The following is a 16,886-nucleotide window of genomic DNA, read 5'->3' on the forward strand; positions in this document are numbered from 1 at the left end:
GCGCAGTGGGGCCGCTCCGGGGAGGGGGCCGCCGGGCAGCCAGTTCATTTCCCTGGTAATCAGCGGCAAGCTGCTATATTCAGGGAATGCTGTCCCTTTAATTGAACAGGCTAGGTAATTAAATGGCACTTTTCCAATAGGACGTGCTAGGTAAATCTAATAGTTGGTTATTTAATATCACTTTGAAGTCTGCCCACTCAAGCACAATGACAGCACAGGAGCATGTGAACTATTAGCTAGGAAAAAAAAAAAAAAAAACAGGATCTCAAAAATTAATTAAATCGCATGCAATTTAGGGGGAACGTTTATCTTGATTTGTCATAACAGAATTAATTCAAGGCCTCCAATTCACTTGGGGGCAGATCTGTTACTCTGAATTAACCAAGCGTAATTTGGCTGGTTTTTTTTTTTCCCTTTTTTTTTTTCTTCCTCTTCTCTAATGCAGCACTTGCCATTATGCACAGCCCCCCTTTTAAGTATCAATAGCTTCTGGTGCTTTTAAGGTGCTTGGTCTCTAGTTATTCTGAAGTACCTTTAATGGACTTGGCTTCAGGCATAATTTCTGTGTTGCCTTTCTTTGTTACATTTAATATAGCTGGTGCAGAATTTAGATTAAATGTGGGGAATGTACAAAAACACTGATTGCTTCTGGATCAGTAGGTCTGGATGTGCATTTTCTCTTTGCTAGGGCTTGGATATATGTATGTGGACACAAATGTGCACCATGTCGTGCAAGAATCAGAGTGTTTAAATCTGTCTCCACGATTTTGGAAAGCAGTGGAACCTTACTTTGTTAGTACAAGTTGCGAGATACATCTCTGCTGATGCTGAATTTTGAGCAGCAAGATGGGAAACTGGGTTGAGAAGATTTCTTGCTGCTTTCATTCCCACTCTACTACAGAAAGTTCTGAAAAAAAAAAAACCCACCAGCAAGAAAAAACTAGAAGCATTTGGGGGCGCGGGGAATGCTGTTTTGGAACCACACAGTAGTTAATTTAAGGTGGCTCAGTAAAATGCTGCTAAGTGTAGAAGAGCTGCCTTGTCCGTAAAGGGAACCTCTTGATGTTTGTGATTGATTGCATTGCCCAAATGTTGAAATATTAATGACCTTCTTGGACTGAGGACCCAAAGAGGAAACTGAAACCAATTCTGTCATCACAATTAAAGAGTCCCCTGGCTTTAATTAGCCTGACCTGGGGTATCTCTACCCATTGCTGCAGTTAAAGAGAAAAGAGCCCATTAAAGTCCAGTCTGAGACCGATAGCTACTTAATTGAGCACCTAAAGCCTCAAGCCTTTTAAATCAAATACTGTCCTGGACAGTCCCCCTGGTTAGATAATTAGCTCTCCAGCTTCCCAGAAACCATGCAAAACAACTTTTTCAGTAAAGAATAGTTAATGTGGAAGACTTCCTTTGCTGGTAAGAAGAAATAACATTTTTTTAAAAGATAAAACTTCTTCCTGTTAATGGCATTAAAGAACAAAACCATTCATAACAGTAGAGGTGGAAAAATAAGTTTAATTTTGTTGGTAAATAATAATAAGTAGCAGAAAGCTGTTCTGAGTTTATAAGTAATTTTTATGAATTTTAGCAGAAGATTCAGATGAAGTGGCTTCCCAAGGCTTCTCAAAGAGTTGTTCTGGTAACATGCCTGGGGAAAACTTAAGATGTGTGGAAAGCCTCGGCATTAGTTTGACTCCATTTATTAGAATTCACAGACATTCAAGGTGTGGGACCACTCTAGTTCAGAGACATTAGATAAGGAATGCTTAATGAAGACAAGTAGTGCAATGAGATCAGCATTCCGAAAGCTGTGCTTTCAGTTGGGTGATGCAATTGTACAGGGGGAAGAGGGGGGTTGTGAGAGACGGCTCACCACATTCAGATTCTCCTGGACAACTGACATCATCTGTCCATCTTTGCCCTTCTGCCCAGCAGTGCCCTTGCTGCACCTCCTTGCTCTGGATTGTTGGATCTTTGCTCTGGAAGTGTAGCAGCGCCTTTCTGCCTCCTCTCCCAGCCGTTCCCCGCGCGCTGTCTCTAGTGCCAACTTCATTCCTAGTAATGATGAAGGAAGAAAAATGCATATTGCAATGCTTCGGAAGTAACCTCGGTATATCGTGTAACTATTCTGAACTGGTCCTGCTTTGGAAGATGCCCTAATAATGGACCTTTAGTTTCCAGACAGTTTAGTCCCTTTGGCGGGAGGTCCTGGCAATGTATTAGTTCAGCTTTCCCTTTGTAACCGCTGTGATTCTGCAAGAACGTGTCAATGTGTCGTGGATCTCAGACTAATTAGTTTTGAAATGGAGTTTTGATTGAACTCTTCAAATCGATGCTGCTGCAAAATTTGTTTCTCAGCTTCCTATTAAAAGCCATCTTAAGGGGCAGTTTTACTACTCTCTCTGTCGTTCAGTCGATACATTTAATAACAACTTACAGGCTATTTTCAATAAAGTGGCGACAGCAAATTAGTAGTTTGAACATGACAAGCCTCCTCTGCAAGCTCAGATTCTGAAAATTCAAAGCAATTATTTTTATACAGAGGCACACTGCAATCATTCAGATTACGGGTATTCTGTTGTAATGTGTGTCCTAGGTTGACACAAACAGAATTTTATGACTTTATTTGGACAGGAAGGAGATGCAAATATTAATATTTATTATGACACCAATACGCTAATTTGTAAATCCTATTGCTGTGTTTTACATCGTACAGAAAAGTGGGTCTGTGACCCTGCCAGCTAGTTCAATTTCCTTTTTTACTGCAAAATGAATTGTGGTAGTCTTTATAAATATTTGTGTCTATTAGAGACTCGCGCAAAAGCAAATAAAGGTTTTTCTAATTCTAGCTAAGGCAGCCTGTAAAAGTAGAACTCAATAATCATTACTGTATTATATTTTGAATCGATGCGTTGTGCCTTTAAATGGATTTGAAGAATTATGTATATATTTTTCTTCACCACTCTTCTGCCTATTCCCCCCTCCCCCCACTGCGTGTGCCCCCCCCCATGGCAGATGTTGTGGTCTCATTTGATTGCATAGGAAAACTGCAGTGATACAGCAAACACCCAGAGAGATATGATGACAAATGGGTCCAGATCCCGGTAAATTACTTTCTGCTCAAATCGAAATTTCATTCAGTTTGTTGCTAGCAGAGATGAAGTAATCTAAATTGTGGACTCAGGAGCAGATAGAGGGAAGTTGGAGCAAGCATTTCATTATCAAGAGAGAGAGAAGGTTAGGATGAAAGAGATGAGCAGAGGCAAATCTAAAGTGTTGACACCATGATTGAAAAGGTTAACCCATACACATTATATATCAACCTGGATAGCAGAGAGTTTCTAATGGAAACTCTGCACTGATGGAGGTTTACTGGAGTTTCAATACACTGAGCATGATGTCTTCTTAGATATACAATCAAATCCTCTTAACCCTTTTGATGACTCATATCTCAAGATATGATTAAAGTACAAAAGAGTTCTTCATATAATTTCAAGGACACAATGCATTTAAACTCCAGTCATGAATTGTATCTTTTTTTTTTATGATGAACCCAGTAATCTGATAAAATGTGTGTAGTACAGAATTGTTTGTGTTTCTAGAGGTGTAAGTCAATATTTCTGATTAAATCCTGTGTAACCACATCCAAGGTAAGGTGAAGCTACCAGTTGTTACACAAAAATAAACTTTTTCATATTATGAAACATAAGCAAGTTGGAAGACGGGGGTCAGAAGTCTAAAACAGTTGTGTAATAAAGCGCGGCAGTGATGTGCAAAAATACCTAGAGCCATCTGTGTATTAAATTATTCATGATCATCACCTCTGTTTCAGGTTATTTGGAAATAGTGGTGCTTGCAGTGCCTGTGGACAGTCCATTCCTGCTAGTGAGCTGGTCATGAGGGCACAGGGCAATGTCTATCATCTTAAGGTGAGGGGTTTTTTCTGTGTACTTTTGTTTTTAGCAGCTGATTAGTATTGCCATGCCTCTCTAGAGTAAAACCTGCATCTTCTTATGAATGAAATGCAAAATAATAACCAGAAGGAGTATCTATTATAAAGCTTTGCTTAGTGCGTAGCTTTGTTCCCTCATAATCGGTAAAACTCTGCTTGAGTTATGTACTGCATAGTCCCAACAGGTAAGACTAATGCCATGTTTGGAGGCACTAGAAACCAAGCAGCTCCATATCTCAGCTGCACTCGCAGTCTCTGAAGTGTAATTTCCAAACCTGCAGCATACGTAATTTGTGCTGTAGTTTCACTTGCTGTCTCTTTCCTTTCCCAGTGTTTCACATGCTCTACCTGCCGGAATCGCCTGGTCCCCGGAGATCGGTTTCACTACATCAATGGCAGTTTATTTTGTGAACATGATAGACCTACAGCTCTCATCAATGGCCATTTGAATTCACTTCAGAGTAATCCACTACTGCCAGACCAGAAGGTGAATACTCCACAATTACTAATAAGCTTTCTTAGAGCTAAATGAAGATCAATTTCTTTTCATTCTAATAGTGGACATTCCCTGCCCCTGCAAAGAGACCTTTAAGTAGCTGAACTTACCTTAAGTTATTTAGGCACAGGGTTTGGGGAGAAAGTAGTAACCTTTTGAAGATGACTTACAGGGTGAGTGAGTTTATTTTGGTTTGGGCACGTGCATCTGTACAGGTGTTGAACTCCTTATGTACAAAGCAAAATGGAGAGCATACATTAATACAAACTTTTAAGAAAGAGAAGTATTATATTTTATAATCTTGAAATTAAGGGCTGCAAGAGAGCAGGTTTCTGAGGGAGGCAAATTAGAGCCTTTAATATGGAAATAAATGCCTTGTGAAGAGAAAGTTCCTGGACTAAACTAATATATTTTATTTTACTATTAAAATTTTAGTTGAGGAAGGATGCTGGGGTACTCTTTCAGAAGTATTTGCTTGCCTGTTTTATGTGTCATAACTCAGATTTTAAAACCAAAGTGCTATTTACTTACCGTTCTGTAACACTAATATCTCAGCTAGAGATTGTGGATCTCTGTGGTTGATAGTTTTGGTTTCTAGCTAAATGAGAAAATGATGATTGCACAGATCGTAGAGTGAAGAAGAAAAAAATTTCTGATCAACAGTTGTCTTGTAACTCTGAAACTAGATAGTTTTAGATGTGTTTTAATCTTCTTAATCAGTCCTAAAGCTATGCAAGTGAGTGCATTTTGATAACTGCTGTGCCTAATTTGTAACAATTACTGTCAACCTTGAGTTAAGAGACTGTTCATTTCACCCTGGTCCAGAAAAGAGTGGATGTATGACTCTTGCACATAATTTTATTCACATCATATTTCATACTGATTATGTATTGATGACATTGATTCATTTACTCTTTACAGCGCCACTTGCATGGATATTAAATCTTATTGACCACAGATGAATTTTAATTTCAGATTGGTGATAGATTTTTCCATCAGCTCTGATAGTATATTTGACTTTTTCATCATTAACCCAGGCAATCACACAGCACTGAGTTATTGCAATGAAACAAAAAGTGCACACTTCAGTTGGTAATTCTTTATAGATTTACAATAGGAACTTCATTAATGTCTGTAAGGATCACAAAAAATAACATTTATCTGCAAGTAGGAATTGGGAAGATTAAAAAAAAATCCGGGACAAATGTTAGGCTGATCTATTCTGTAGTGTGCAGTGTATTTTGTAGTGCTTTTCGTTAGTGGAGAAATATGTCTGAGAAAACAGAAACTGTTCTTTATTTTACTTTTTTTTTTTTGTTGTGTTTCTATGTTTCAATATCTGTGTTTGCATTTTTTTTTCCTGTGCATAAATTTACTGATTAATTTTAAGTATTCTTTCAAGTCTTATACAGTGAATGTAATTACATCAAAATAAAGCATGGACCTTTTTTATTTACTTAATTTGTCAATCGAGGTGATGAGAGAATTGAGTACAAAAATGCTACATAGTTAGGCAGAACAAAGATAATTAAGATTGGAAGAGAATGTGCAGCCTCTTCTCAAGGAAGTACAAATACAGTTAAAGATTCATAGATATATACTGTTGTGAATTTTAATGAAACAAATCTGTAATATAGACTAGCTAGCAGTGATTCTGTTAAATGAATATTTATAGGTATCCCATTTCAAAATATAGGTAAAACCGTTCATCTTTATACACTGCAGTAAAAGGTTTACCATTCTGAGAGTGGTTTATCCACTTGTCTTCTACGAATGTAAAGTTTAATGTAACTTCAAATAGGTGTCTAAATTGTCATTTAGTTTTATCAGTTTCTTTCTCTGCCTTAGCAAAACATAAAAATGATTTAGCTGCAATAAAAGCAGCAGACGTGATGAAGAACATAGAACATGGCCAAGAGAGCTAAAAGGGGACTGGGCTCCCGAGCTGCTGAGTGTAGCTGCCTGGCGGGGCTGCAGGCGGAGTGGTGGGAGCAGGTTTTGGTGGGAGCAAGTTTTGGTGGGAGCAGGTTTTGGTGGGAGCAGGTTTTGGTGGGAGCAGGTTTTGGTGGGAGCAGGTTTTGGTGGGCCCGGCACTGGCTGCTGGCGGCTTTGCTGCGCCAGGGCTGAGGCGCGTGAGCAGCTGTTGGGGAGAAGGCTGAGGAGACTTTGAGGGGGTTTTTCTTTGCAATACAATAGCTCTAGGAATTGCTCTTACTTCTGCTGCTTTTCAAAGGGAATTGCAGAGCACCGTAACTCCAGAAAACAAACACAATTACAGAAATAAGTTGATAATCCATGTATTTGTCAGGTTTCTGAAACTTCGGAAGCTACAGGGGCTGTTGCTAAGAGAGTTGTATTTTATAATATATTTATATATTTTTTTATATTTTATTTTTTAAAATAGTTTTATAGTTTGCTTTTTTAACAGTCTAAAGATTTTAATATTATGTTTTACAGGAAGCTGCATGTTTTAGGGCCACTGATTAAAAATATTCTTCATCTGTAACACAGTTGGCTGTAACAGATACTTTTTATTAAGCATTACAGATCAATCATTTTCCATGTTATTCTATAACTAGAGATTATAGAGATAGCAGAATATCCACAGGTTTGGGTTTTTTTAATTTAACCAAAGAGATTGAGACACTCCCAGCATTAAAACACATTTTTGTTATGCATATGAAGGTGACAGTGATGAACTTACTCTTATCTCACTGCAGTTTACAGGTGGCCAGTGCAGGCAGTAAAGGCTGCATAGCCTAACATGGTTTAAAAACTTGGGTTTGTTTTTTTAAGGAGACAAATGCAGGGATGTTTGCCATTCCTGCCTTTAGCCTCCCTGAGGCAATTTACACATGTAAATTATAACTTCCCATTACTTGCTCTATAGTTTAAAAACCCCTGTTTTCTCTAAACTCAGTACTGCTTGCCTGCTGAGTGCAAACTTAGTTTGCTATGTCCTGTGTGCCATTTCATTTGAAGGGGCTGTATTATCAAGAATTCTCTCTGCTTTTTTTGTACTGGTAGTAGTCCTGTAGTATTTCTTGTTTGCAACAGTATTACCACCTACTGAAAGTGTACATTTTCCACTGGTTGGCAGTGTTCGTTACAAATGTTTGTCTTCAGCTTCCTTACTTTTAAATAAAGTATGAGTTATATTACATCTCTTAGAGAAGATCTTAAAAATCTTCTAGTTTACATATCACTCAACAATTCCCTTGTAGTTACATAATTGGTGTTGTCTGTGTCCATAGTAGAAGATATTTGATGCTCATTTATTAAATATGCTTGCTGGCTGCTCCCTAATCTTTGTTCTGGACAGACAAATTACCTTTCTCACACTGAGCTTCGGCTCTGGGGAATTAAACCTCCAAGCTTCTACTACTTTAATTAGCTTGAAAGTGGGGGGTTGCAGTTACTAATAGACCTCAGGCTTTTAGTAACTTAGAGAAAGGGTGAGAAAAGAACTTCCTGGGAAGCGCAAAATGTCATTTAAAAGCCATAAAAATCTAATATATATTATTTCATTTTGGTAATTGCAAACAGATTGTATTTGAAGACTATGGATGATCATTCCTATTTTATCCATGAAAGTTTAGATTTTTTATTGAGTTAGACACTTTTAATTATCACAATTCATTAACACCAGTATGAAAGCACATGTTTGACTTCATATATTAAAATGTTTATGTAACATTAACTAACATACCAGATGAGGAATTTAAATGGGAGGGGGGAATCCTGAAATATAGATATTTAGCTCTTGTGCAATGCAGCATATTAACCAAAGTTGCCTTGGGAGGATATTGGCTGTACTTCATATTTGCTTTACACACTATTTCTTCCAATTACAAGATTATATTACTCGCTTCTTCAAAGGCATGGCATAATGGTTCTTCCCTTTCAAACAGGGCCCAGAAAAGCCACCTTATTCACTGTATGATTTGTTACCAGAAAGTGCACATTTCTTGTTGTAGTCTTTTTTTCATGTCTGCTTTCTTTAGTAGTGAAACTGTAAAAAATGTTTGCTTTTTGCTGTTTAAAGTTGAAATGTTAGCAGTATGAATGGACAGTGTAGAAAGCCTTAATCAAGTCACAGTCAGAAAGTAGTCTAGTAAAAAAGAGATTAGTGAATAGGGAAAAACAAAAGCAGTCATGTTGTAGTTTCCTATCTCAAATTTAGCTAAGATACCCATTTTTATTTCTTACAGGTCTGCTAAAAGGTCAGAGTAATGCAGAATGCGTGCCTTCATCTCAAATTTTGTTCATCACAGATGGATCCCATGTCTCCAAGTAGACAAGTCACCTTTGTAGCTAGCATCAATGCCAGCTCCATACCATTGCACCTTCTTTATTCTTGATTGCCCTTCCCACATTTATTGGTGTATTAAAATGACTGAATATGAACATTAAGGACTCCATGAACCTGGGCTAATGGGAGACTGTAGAGAAAATGAAAAAAGATCCACCGGAGGACATCTTGGGGGGGGCGGGTGGGGAAGATGACTAATGAAGCTAATTAAAAGAAGCATTGAAATCTGCTTTCTACCCTCATTAACAATTAGCAGGGCACTGGCCAGTTTGTACCCTGTGTTTTACCTTAACAACATTCTATTTGCTCTTTGTATATTTAAGTGTTGTAAGGAAATGTGTTTCAATCAAACTGAACATGAGATAAAGATGTGGCTTTTGTGATATTCTATCACAAACACTTTTATTGTATCTCTGTAAAATACAATGTATGTATGCATGTAAGTGTTTTTGTCCTAATGTTGCTACTTCCCATGGCAAAAGAAAAAAAAAAGAAAAAAAAAGAAAGTCAGGCTCATAGCAGCTACTGTGTAGAAATTTTCACCTACTTCTAATTTGCTGAATGAAGAAAAATCTTTTATTTGTGATATTTTCAGAGACATTTGCTCTAGTATGGTGTATTTAAATAATAAAAAGTAAAACAAAACCGAGTATGGGTTTTAGAAGCTTTGCTTTTTTTAAAAATTACATTCAAAACATTCTGCAACTTCATCTTACATAGTTGTCACCTTAATTGTCAATTACCTTTAAAAGTAGGTTTTTGGTTTGGATTTTTTCTTTTGTCTTATGCCAAGAAAGGCTCTGGTAAACTACTTGACTGTGTTACCTGTGGCAAGGATAACAAGTACTACTTCAAAAATTCTTTTTTTTCATGGAGAGTCTTAATTCTGGTAATAACAAGTACATTATAATTCCCAGTGCAGTGAATTACAGCACACACAGAGGTACTGTGGTTTCTTTCTTTCCAGTTCCTTCTGTTTTAAGGATGTGCCTGTGTCTCTCAGATTGCAAGCATAAGAGGGTATGCATATACCATAAGAGGTCAAAAAAATAAAAGCCAACGAAAGGTCTGTACCTCATGCTGAGCATTAGAATTGAGTATTCATGAAAAGGAATACAATAGCTATTCTGATCTGAACAACATAAAGTTGCCTTTGCTGGGGTGAGAGACTTTAACTTTCCAACACTGATAATCTTTAGGAAAGAAAAACCTGTTTCCTGGGCTGTTTCTGAGAGCTAGCTTATCTCAAAATATGATCTGTTTTCTGAAAGCAAACAAACAAAAATCACCTCCCCACAAAGCAGTAGGGCCACCTCTAAGCTTACAAAAGGAACAACTTCATTTTGCGTGTTTTTACCATCAGCTGTTTAGTTGTAGATCTGTGCAGAATACTTTTGAGAAAAAAAAATTTGACTTCTCTTGTTTTTAGTAAGAATACTAACATGCATCTGTGGCTTTCCACTGTATGCTGTCAGTCAGGAACCTGCAAGCAACAAATCTGTCTTTGCTGCAATTCAAAGCAAATCAATATTAAGAAATACTCTACTTTTATAGGAAACTAATACATTCATAACACACCATTATTTTGTTTAATTCTGTTTTTCAGAAGGTGTTCAGTGCTCAGCTGCTTGGTTATAGAGTGAGCTTGACTTATTTTTGTTGTGATTATAGATTTATCTGTATAAACAACCAACAGCAGATATTTTTGTTTCAGATTCTACTTCATGATGTCTAGTACATTGGAGGGCTGCTGAATTTTTTCTTTCAACACAGTGCTTGAGGAAGCCCAGTTTCAGAGAAAAGAAAACATAGCAATATACATTATCCAACAGTAAAGACAAAAGACTACTTGCATAACATATAAAGCACAACATGACTGACACTATGTATGACTTTTAATTAAATGCACTTGTGGGTATTTTAAATAAGTTTCTAAGCTTTTTGATCTGGCATTAAAGTCTTCAGAGTCTGTAAATTGTGCTGCTTCAGTATCTTTGAAAAGACACTTGAAGTCCTATGAATATAGAATTCAAGTATTAGTGAGACTGTAGACATCTTTTTATATTCTTTCAGTATAAGCACTCAAGGTACAGTATTTAAATCTAACATGTACAGATTTTTGGTTGTCCAATATAACCTAGAAGTGCTAAGAAGATAGCTAATAACTTATAGTAAGAAATGTAGTATAGCATTTAGTGATGTAGAGGTTGAAGTTCATTAACAGCTTTAAATAAACTATTATATGACTCATTTGTAAAGCACAGCTACCTATTTAATAGCTTACTTTAAAAGCATTTCTTAAGTTGCAGACCTATAAGATTACAAATGTCACTCATGTTAGCATAATCCACATGCAAGTGATGAAGCCTTTGCTTTGATGTGCTAAATTGCAGGAGGACTAATGGAGCTATGAATATACAATAGAACATATTTAAGTAGTATTCTTGCTTTAGGTAAAACACTTTCTTGAAACCAGAGGCATTTCACACAATGAAACAGGCTGTAATGGGGACGGTAGGTGTGGGCAGAAGGCTACTGGAAACACTTAAGATTTGTCCTTATGTGAAAAATCACTTTTTTTTAAAGGAGATCTGTGAAGAAAAACACATACTTGTTCACCTTTTATCACATGCATTTGCTGCACTGAGGCTGAAATACACCCTCTGCATTTAGTGCTGCTGAAAAGTCAAATAATCATTCAGTAAGAGCTTCCCTTTCAAAAATGAATGCTGTTAAAAAAAGAATCAAAGGAAATATTACTAATCTGAAATCATCCTCATGAACCTGGATAAAATGCACTGTCTATACTGCATCTAAACATCTCAATCATATAAATTGTCACTCTTATTAATGAAACAATTTTGTAAAAAGATTGCCCTCTAAATGGGTTTAATGTTTTTACCTATCCAGCTGTCTAGTTATGAGATTTACGCATCCTGGCAGGCAGTGGGACATTAAGCCTTTCCAAACCAAATTCTGTTTGCAACAAGATACTGTCTTTTCAGTCCTACATGATTTATCTTTAAATATTTTAACAGGTTATGCAGTATCTTATGAAATATAAAATGAGAATGTCTTAACAAAATGAAGCCTATGAAATTAAGTCACATCTTCAGAATATTAACCACACCAAGTTTGTCTCCCTTTTTCCCTGTTAACACCAATAAAATTTGCATCACCTCACATTAGGGTAAATACTAAAAAAACCCAAAACTCACACAGTGGCAGAGTATGCCTTGTTATCAAGGCAGTGGAGTCACTGCTCCTGGAGGTGTTTAAGGAAAGACTGGACATGGCACTGAGTGCCACAGTCTGGTTGGCACGGTGGTGTTCAGTTTTACTCTATGATCTCAGAGATCTTTTCCAGCCTGATTCTATGATTTCAAAATAGTGTTTCAATTTAAACCTTTAATCAAAGTATTTTGCTTATAGCTGAATGTGAAGTGTGCAGCTTTTTGCAGGTATCTATTCTGAACAGCTCTATTAAAATAAAAAATCAAATTGAGATTAGGAAAATTATGTAAATACATTTTTTCGGGTGTTACACTTAATCAGTGTGAAATTGTGTTTTGGTTTTGATGGCACTGCCTGAGACTTCTGTACGTGCAGTACCAGATAACCCTCCTTGCTGCTTGCTACGGTTACTACCAGGTGTATGCCTGTTGTCAGTCCAGCTAAGCCACAGACAAGCTTACTGCAATTAAATAGCAATTTGTTTCTATGAAACTGCAATTAAAGTATTACTGATCAGCCATTTTAGATTGGCAGTGCTGTGACTGCATGTTAAGCAGAGGAGCTCTCGATTCCTTTCTGCAGTTGGAGAGGCGAGTCTCAGTGAGGTGTAGCACGCTCACCTCTGTCCCTTGTCAAGCTGGAACTATGAGTCCTCAGTGGAGTGCTCTGATCTCATCACCAGCATGCTGAGAGCGATGACAAGTCAGGGCTCATCTCTGTAAGTTGAACTTGCAGCTTACAGGACCTGAAGTTATTGCTGTTTCTGTTCCTGTATAAGCAGGGATGTGTACGCTTCCTACGGGGATGTTTTCAGCTCCAGATTGATTCTGTTGAGAATGGACAGCAAGTTGTGGGCCCCAAGCCAATAACGTTCTGCAGGTCCTGACTTGTTAGAGCTGTGTAAACAGGGCTACTATAGCTCCTTAATCATAACTGATAAAAGACTAGAAGAAAGCAATCAATTACCTTATAGGTTTGGTTTGTTTGGGGTTTTTTTTGTTTTTTTTTTTTGGTTTTTTTTTTTAAAAAAAAGCAGAAGTTTATCTGACACTGTGATTATTTTCACGCTCATACAAGGGATGAGAGATTAAAGCAATCCGATGGGTTTACCTGTGTGCACCTGGGGTTTGCTGGCAACTATATGCTTGTGATATTCTGGGGAAGCCACAGTGCTCCTGCCCCTAGGCCTTGCAGAACCCACCAGCCACTGCCTGGAGTCCCTGACCAAGCTTCTATCATTCCTGGTTGACCTGAAATCTGAAATGTAAATTTTTAGTGCAAATTAAAAACTTGTTTGTGAGAACTCAGAGAGGAATTAACTTTGTAGTGGTAATTTTGTTTTTTAATTATCACCATATTTTAACAAAGTCTGAGACATGTTAACTTTAGTTCCGGCATTTTTGTGGAGTAGAGGCTGTAGACATCCTGGTTCCTCTGCCAGAGGGGATGACATCACACCTGTGGCATGCATGAGATAAGCATTGCTTCATTTAGGCACAGGTTCTTGGCTCTGAGAGATGTTCCTTGTGGGGGTGAAGGCTGGGGTCCTGCAGTGTGACCCATGGGGTGGGTGATTGCTGCTGGGGAAACCTGCAGGTTTGCTGGTCAAGTGGCACATGGATAACAAATGTCACCTGAGCAGCTCTTGGCTCCTGGCAAATGGCAGGTAAAATGCCTGTGCTTAAACCTAAGTGAAAATGGCCCAGCTGACAGTAATTCATTCACCCTGGTAGAGCGGTCTTATGTCTGAGCCCAAGGCCTGAAAAGAGCCCTGTTTACTGGAGACAGACGCTACTGTGTTGAGGAGGTTTTTTTTTCCTTCCTCTGTGGGTATTTTTTAATGAGTTCTGTTGTTGTGTTTCTTTTCACAGTACTTCTAGCATTAAGCTTACAGAAATGTTTTTGGTGTGCAGGAGGCTGCAGCCTTCAGAGGGGAGGCAGTAGGATGTACGGGGACAGTTGGGGGTTGCTCACCAGAGGCTTTTTTTACCCCACTCACCCGCAGCTTGTCCGCTGAAGGCCCCTGGAGGAGGGCAGTACTGAGGAAGGCTCTGAGGGGGCTCAGGCCCCTGAAGGACCAGTCCTGAAAAGGGCCTCAGCTTTCAAACAGTACCCCAGGAAGGCTGGACGTTTTAATAGGTGCTAACTTTCAGCAAATGTAAGCTGAAAGTTCTCTCATATTCATTGTCATAATGGAGACCTTGTAGACCATTTTGCTATTTTTTTTCTCCTGTGTAATATCGCTCTTACATTTTTGTGATAATTTTATCTTCCTAAATCAGTTCTCTGCTACATTATTCACCTGAGCTTACAAATGCTAAAGCTTGAAAATTGGTTTTTTATCACGTTTAAAAAATATGTTTTGCTTTTTAGAATTGTTTTTATTTGCTATTATGTATTTACCTTTAAAAAAACCAAAATTAAAACAAAATCCCTCAGCAATTTTGTTGAAACAGTCCTACAAACTGTAGCATTAAGACCAAAATTAGGCTTGAGACATGCCTGCCCCAAAATAATTTTTTGAGAGAGTATAGTGGAGAGAAAATGGACATTTTGAAAGAAGTTCTTCCTGGTTGGGTGCTGGCCCCAGTGAAGCTGCCCATGAGGAGGGCAGCATGAAAGGAGCCCCCACAGACAGAGCCTGCTCCGCCATCTTTCCCAGCACTGGTGACATGTCCCCTCTGGTGCCCATCGTGTCCTTTGCTCTTAGTGGTGGCTGCTGAGCAAGCCAAAGTTCTCCCTGTGCAGTCAGATTCCTCTGCAGCTAAACCAGATGATGTTTCTTTCTCACATTGTTGGAATATGCTGTTAATTACATTTTGAAATATCCATATATTTTTCCTCTTAGGGGATCTTATGAGCAAGGTTCTCGCTAACAACTTCTGTGGTTCACCATAACCTCTCAGAATAATCATTGCTTCCATTGAACCTATGCCAGTTGTTTTGTTAAACTAAGTTGAGAGAACGGGGCCTATATTAATTCTCGAAAGGCAAGAGATTGCCCTGTGATTTGGGGAAATCTTGATTGCTTACAGTATGAATAAATGAACAAGGCAGATATTAACTTTACACCTGACTTCAATTTCTTTGAGCAGTGAAGAAATGTCCAGTAGGAGGGTAAATATCCAGCTAAAACTCATAAGCCAGCCATTAATAGGCTAACTTTATTGTGCTGTAAAATCTTCAGCAGCTTATAGAAAACAAAGGGGCAATGAATGCAGTATTTGTCTTTTATTCTTAGAAAAAACCGTTAAGATCAAACGGCCCCTAAAAGACTGAGCTGATATGCATCCCACTTACATATTTTTGGATATCGTCTGATATTCATTCCACTGATGTATTTGATAGGTAATTACATCAGCCATATCGAGATGCTGATACCAAATAGTGGAAGAATTCAGTGTTTTGCCATAAAGCTTGTACCCCTTGTTACTGAACTCTCATCGCACTTGAGATCTGCAGCAATCATTTGAAAGCTGTAGTTGGTATTTTTGTGCTTATGCCACATTTAAAAATTATTATTCTTGCTTCATCAGTTAGTCTTTTTAGCTGACTTGAAAAAAAAGCATATTGCAAATGAGCTACTATTCTTATTTGTTGTTTTAAGAAGGGTAAGCACTGAAGTATTCAAATGGAACAGATTATACCTTTAATTACATCCAAACAGGATGCTGAGCTGATTTTTCTATTTTCCGTTTAATTGCTATAGTTCAAAAAGATATTGCAAATTTGTAGATGAATTATTTAAGCATAGCCTTCTGGCCTCTGTGTTTACGGGAGAGACCAAATGGGGGCGGGGGGGGGGGAGAAAACAGAATTTAAAGGGAAAAATTACCACTTCCTTCTTTAAGAAAAAAGCTTGAATAAAACATCTTGGGGGAAGATTTTTTACCTGGAGAGATATTTTATGCTTCATGGGAGCATCTTCATTCTCCATGGGATTTGTTTGTATCCCACCAACCAGAGCGGGCGCCTGGCTCCTGAGGGCCCCCCTGTCTCATGCCATGGGTACAGAAGTGCTGCTGCTTCTCCAGCCTGCTCCTTGGTGACTGTGCTGCTGCACAGACACGATCCCAACCAGCCACCCTTTTCAGGGATGTGCTCGATCTCTGTTCTCCTACGTAAAAATGAGAATAATGAAAGCAAGCACAATTCATCAGTTCTTAAACTAAATATATTTCCATTTTGTTTGCATGTGCATGTGTATATATCATTCACTGTAAAGATTTTGAATATGTACAACGACATTACAGCCAGTGATAAATCCTACTCACTTACTATATGTGTTATTTGCTGCAACATTAAACTCAGTAAGAATTTTATATGTAACTTGTACCAAAACTAAATATATTGTGAAATTCATGCACAGCTGTAAACAAGTACATCACTCCCTGCTTCAACACAGTTGAAGGTGGCAGCTTGTGTGGCAATTCTTTTGTAAACAACTGTACACATTCCAAAGAATAAGCCAGTTAATTACATTTTTAATGATGTTTTTAGAAAATAATATTCTTGGTGGGGGGGGGAACCCCCAACCCATAAACCAACAAGAAAAGTAAACCTAAAGCTTGTACTGTACAAAGAAATGCTGTCAGTGAAAAACTGGACTCTGCTGGGTGCAGGTCTTTTGCTCCCCCCATCTTATTTTTTTTCTTGTGTTGAACTTGCCTGCATAAAGTACTTTTATATAGCTCTACTGTGAATTCAAAGAAAGATGACACTGGCAGAGTCTATTCAAGTTTTTTGGTGGATTATCTCATTTCATTATTTTCAATGCTACTAAGTATGTGCTACCCACTCAGAAGCTGATGTGGTGCATAGCAAAGCTCAAGCTGTCCTCTTAAACACAAAAAGCTTATGCAAGGCCATGACACAAGCAGGTTTTAAAC

At 38.0% G+C, this 16,886-nt stretch overlaps 1 protein-coding gene across 1 annotated transcript in view; it reads left to right on the forward strand.

The window, feature by feature from the left end:
• Positions 1–9,413, forward strand: part of LMO4 (LIM domain only 4) — a 14,925-nt gene extending 5,512 nt beyond the window's left edge. The window contains exons 3-5 of the mRNA XM_041421634.1: positions 3,836–3,932; positions 4,287–4,442; positions 8,663–9,413. Coding sequence (XP_041277568.1) covers positions 3,836–3,932; positions 4,287–4,442; positions 8,663–8,671 — 262 coding nt within the window. The 3' untranslated portion in view covers positions 8,672–9,413. The remainder of the gene's footprint in view (positions 1–3,835; positions 3,933–4,286; positions 4,443–8,662) is intronic.
• Positions 9,414–16,886: the final 7,473 nt, after the last annotated feature.

The sequence above is a fragment of the Onychostruthus taczanowskii genome, unplaced genomic scaffold (genome assembly GCF_017590055.1).
Source record: "Onychostruthus taczanowskii isolate IOZ18803 unplaced genomic scaffold, ASM1759005v1 scaffold7, whole genome shotgun sequence".
Lineage (NCBI taxonomy): Eukaryota > Metazoa > Chordata > Aves > Passeriformes > Passeridae > Onychostruthus > Onychostruthus taczanowskii.